This window comes from Phalaenopsis equestris, unplaced genomic scaffold, assembly GCF_001263595.1.
Source record: "Phalaenopsis equestris unplaced genomic scaffold, ASM126359v1 Scaffold000259, whole genome shotgun sequence".
Taxonomy (NCBI): Eukaryota; Viridiplantae; Streptophyta; class Magnoliopsida; order Asparagales; family Orchidaceae; genus Phalaenopsis; species Phalaenopsis equestris.
In genome coordinates this window covers 19,880-25,071 of record NW_018164701.1, presented here as the reverse complement: position 1 = coordinate 25,071, position 5,192 = coordinate 19,880, and the positions used below count along the sequence as shown (strand labels likewise).

At 42.4% G+C, this 5,192-nt stretch overlaps 1 protein-coding gene across 1 annotated transcript; it reads right to left on the bottom strand.

Annotated features, from left to right (window-relative positions):
• Positions 1-585: 585 nt before the first annotated feature.
• LOC110024582 (cation/H(+) antiporter 15-like) lies at positions 586-4,913 on the bottom strand. Its single transcript, XM_020724628.1, has 3 exons — positions 4,391-4,913; positions 3,309-4,307; positions 586-2,091 (listed from the first exon to the last, which is right to left on the bottom strand). Exons 1-3 carry the CDS (start codon positions 4,628-4,630, stop codon positions 874-876), a joined length of 2,457 nt encoding a protein of 818 aa, XP_020580287.1. The 5' UTR covers positions 4,631-4,913; the 3' UTR covers positions 586-873.
• Between the last annotated feature and the right edge of the window lie 279 nt (positions 4,914-5,192).

Below are 5,192 nucleotides of genomic sequence, written 5' to 3'. Positions count from 1 at the left end.
TGAAGGAACTCGCTTAAAGGCTTAAGTTTAGCGTGCCCAATTAGAGGAACTCACGTAAATGCTGATAAACTTTGAAGGTACCGGTAGGGACCTTCTGGGCGGCAAGAAGGTGTGTTGTTTGTCACCTACAAAGATAAACTAACAAGTACAAATAGCACTGTCGATCATTAAGTGCATTGTTTATGGGGTCGATCCATTAGGCCCATGAAACCCATTTAATAGCTGAATTTTCATGCTGCTTGAAGAAACTCAATTTTGAATATACAAACACATTTATATTTGATTAATAATTACATGAATAAATGTTGAATATAAAGATAAATGATGCCAAATAATCATTTAGATGCATTAATCTAAAGAATTTCTGACGTGATTTTTGTCCCCTCCCATTCATTGGTTGAAGAAAAGTTCCTCTCATATATCTTAAGAAAATTTTGAAGGAATTTTGCTAAATACACTTAAAATTCAATTTTAATAGAAGGTCAAAGCTCATTTATGAAAAACACTTAAAAATTCAATTTTGATAAATAAACAAAACTCAATTACTTTCCACAGTAAATTTTTTTCTTACATATTCAACGCTGAAGCACTGGAACCAGCAACACAATAGCAGGAAGTAAAATGACATCTGCACTAAAAATTTTATGAAGGACTCATCCCCAAGCTCATCTACTTAACTTGCCGAAGCTCCCCACACGAACATTTTGCGTACCGACGTGTAAATTTTAAGTGTGTTGATTTGAACCGATGGAACAAAAATTAAAGTGGGTCTCATTCTAATAATAAGAAGAATAAAAAAGATGTATTTTAGTGGCCTTCATCGATCACCTCACATAAATTTACGTTCCGCAATAATCGCCCAAGGACCAAAGCCTACCGTCCCGGGTTTGCCGTCATCGACACCGCCACCGTGCCGCCGTTTATATCCTCTCCTGATTCTTCCCCATACTTCCCACTCTGTAGCACCAACACCGACGACCTCGACCCGAAATCCGGCGAGGCCAGCAAATCCCCAATCGGCCCAAGCTCCTCACACTCACTCCAGTCCTTCAAACCCGCCGTAAACGGCGACGACATACCTTTTCCAATCCCAACAATATACAAATCATAACGCCCCTCCATTTCCCTCAACATTGCCACCGTTTCCTCCGCATTCCCCACCATCCTCTCCACATACTCCGCCTCTCCACCACCACCCGCTTGAAACTGCGCCAAGCATTCGTCATCATTCTCTCCAGCCACATCCACCACCGGCGGGGGGGAGCCGATGCAGGGAAGGAAGCGCACCACTGTGAGCGCCACGCCCGGATGGGTAGCGAGGCGGTCGGCGTAGGCGAGGGCCTCTCGGTCATCGGGGCCGCCAATGAAAACGAGTGCAACGTTGTAGCGCTGCGCACGGGCACCTGTGCCGGCGAGGCTTCGGTCAATGAGGATGCCGACAGAGCAGGAGGCGCCAGCGAGGACGTTCTGGTTTAGGGTACGGATGGCTGGGTGGGTTACCTCCATGGTACCATCGATGGTCTGGTGCTTGTGGAAAGGGAGCAGAATAAGGGCGCAATGCTTGTCTTCAGAGAGGGCGATGATATCTTCGTGCATGGAGGAGTATTGGGAGAATGCTGTCAGGGACTGAACAGAGACTCCGCCGGCATGTTGCTCGTATGATTCGAAAGCGTGGGAGATGTGCTCGGATTCGGTTTGGTGGCGGATGAAGCCGCCGCCGGCATTGGGGGCTGCGCGATGGGAGTCGAGGGTGGTGGAGGAGGAGGAGGCGGAGGAGTTGGTGTTGACGACAAAAAGAGTGGATGCGCGGCCGGTGAGCTCGACGAGATAGAGAGAGTAGAGGAAGAAAGGAGAGCGCTTGGTGGGGTGGGAGATGTCGAGAAGGGAAATGAGGGAGGGGACCTCGCGGGAGGAGTGGGCGCAGACAAGCATGCGGAGTTCAGACTCTGGGTTCCACCAGCGGATGGTGCGGCGCTTGTACGCGACGAAGCGACGGGAGGGCTTCGCGGCTACCTTCACCAGCGGACTGATCATGGTGGTGGTTACGACGGAGATTATTACTAGGATTGTGAATGTCTGATCGCGCAGCACCTGCGATTGTCGTTCAGGTAAAATGGGTTAGAATAGCTCTGACTTGGGAAGTTTCAAGGAAATTATACATTTTTTATAGCAATTAAATATATGAAGATGGATAATTTGGATTCATATGTTTAGTTAAGAACTGAAAATTTCTGTTATACAGTACATAAGATGTTTATTTATCAACAGCAGGAGAAATATCATAAAATGTTAGTAAGTGTTAAATTTGTAAGCGTTTATGATAAGTAGTTCAAGATGTTATAAGAAGAGAAATTTTAAATAAGTCTTAAAATTATTACATTTTTTTTAGGATTGCTTAAACATAAATTTTAAATTAATTTCATGTATTGAACTCGAATCAAAATAAATTTAATATCTTTGATTTTTTTTTTTGTTGGTAAAATTTTGATCAGAATTAGCGGTGTAAACGAGCCGAATATGAGTGAACTCGTGTTCAACTCGTTTATATTTTGAGCTCAAACAATGTGTTCATGTTGTTCGTTTTGACAACTATAATCACATGGTCATAAGATATTAAGAGTTGGGGCAAGTATTAAAACGTCATTTGAATCTAATTTAATAATTTTTATTCTATTTTCTTAATTAATATTTTTAATTGATTATAATTCTTTGTAGCCTTGTAGTCAATTAAATTTTTTAAAAATACCACTCATCAATATATATATATATATATATAATTGATGAGTAGTATTTTGAGCCAAAACGAGCGGAACACGAACGAATAAATTTTTGTTTGTGTTCGGCTCGTTAACATAGCGAACGAGCCAAATACAAACTTCTTAACGAGCCGAACACGTGTTGTTCGTGAACAACGAGCCGTTTTGACAACCCTAATCAGAATAGTGCCACATAAAATTTTATTATTATACAATGAAAGGCTTTTATACAACTATATGATAACCAAAAAGTGATGATTATAGATTTTAAAACTCTTAAATTTCTTTTAAGATAAGAATAATTTTTAAACAAATATATTTTATAACATATCAAAATCAATTCAAAATTTTGATATGTATATTTTTAAAAATTTTACAAACATATCACATAATTATTATGTATTTCTATATCTAACATTTAAAGTTTCATAACATTTATAATATTTTGATGTTATATAATTATACATGAAAATATATATATATATATTTATGATGATATTTTTAATGTGATGATAAAACTTTATATGTATTATATGATATATTATAGCGCACCCGCTTGTCCCAACCAATGTTGAGCATGATGAGCTCAATAACCCCTTTGGTGTTCAGAAGTAATCCCAGTGATATCCCGTCGCGGAAAGGCCTCTCCATGTAAAACGATGCGAGCATGGAGCCGGCGACCTTCGTCATCATCGCCGCCAACACCACTATCAGCAGCAACCAAGCCGCGCCGGCATCCACAATGCTAAACAAATTAGTCCTGAATCCACTAATGGCAAAGAAAAGTGGCAGCAGCAACCCTTCAATAAAAGCTCCAATTTTGTCAATAAGGAGCTCACCAAGCGGCCCATTTGGCACGGCCAACCCATACACAAACGCCCCAAAGATAGCATGCGTCCCAATAGTATCCGCCGCAAACGCCGCCACCATCACCCCCACCAATATCACGCACAGGTGAAGCTCCGCTACCTCCTCCCCTTCCGGCGTCCTCTTTTGCACCCACCTAGCAGCCCGTCTCATAGCCATGTATACTGCAACGCTAAACAAACCGCCGGAGACCACCGCCCATATCGCCGACAGCGCCTTTCCTTTGCTCTGAGCCAGCGCGGTGGAAAATATCATGAGCACCCACGCCACCCCGTTCATGATCATCGCCGATGAGAGCACGAGCCGGCCAATATCGGAAGCCATCAGTTTTAGATCGGCGAGAATTCTGGCGAGAACGGAGAAGGAGGTGACGCAAAGGATGCTACAGAAGAACGTGGCGAACGCGCCGCGGTTGGTGCCGTCCTGGATTCGACCATGGAGCATGAGGCCGGCTAGTATGCCGATTAGGACAGGGCCGATGAGGGCGGCGCAGGTGACAAAAATAGACCGGCGAACGACGCGGCGGACGACGTCGGGGTCGATCTCGACGCCCACAATGAACATGAAGAAGACGAGGCCGATGGAGGACATGGAATCGATGACTAGCAGGCTGCGGAAAGGGAAGATGGTGAGGGCGAAGGCAGGAAGTCTTCCCATCAACGTGGGGCCGAGAATGAAGCCTCCCTGAAACAGAGCAAGTTGGAATTTTTAAAAAAAATTATCAAAAAAAAAAAAAAAGAAAAAAAAAGTTAGTAGGAATTAATTACCAGGATCTCGGAGATGTATCGGGGCTGGCGAAGCGGTCTGAGAATCATGGCGGTGATGCGACTGGTTAGCAGAATTACAAGGAGCTGGAAGAGGAAGATGGGGAAGGTGAAGTCCAGGGGATTCTCATCCTGAAGCATTCCGTTCAGGGACATCATGGTGGCGGCGTAGCAGACAAGAGGGGTTTCCGAGGAATTCCCGGACGCCGCATCGGCGAGGTATTGGACGGGGGTGTACCCCATTAACGAGCTTTCCTTGAGGAAAAAAATGGAAACTTTGGTGCAGGGAAAGGGTGAATGCGGGGAGAACAGGGATGAATCAATCAGTTTCTTCTAGTAATCTGAAAGGCAATCTGAATTTAGGTCCGTCGTTTTTGTACAGGGGAAACGGAGGATGGAAAGAGAGAGATGGTGATTGGTGGAAGAGAAGGCGAGGCGGACTGGTCAAATAATTTGCAGTCGGAGTTTCACCAGGTGGAATTCATTGCTATTTTTTTCACTGGTCGTTAGGGTTTTGAGGAGAAAGAATCGGAGGATGAGAAAATTAATGTTTTTCTTAAAAAAATATTATTGTTATTTATTTTTTTTAAAAAAGAAATACATATTAAATAAATATATAACACCAAAATATTAAAAAAATTAATTTTTTTAATTTATTGTTAAATTAGTAAACAATAAATCATAATCATTAACAACATTTTTTCCTATAAAAAATTCAGTTAATGACCATTGCAATCATTAACAACATTTTTATTTTTTTTTGGAAATGAATCATTAAAAACTTAGGGCAGCATATTATTTGATA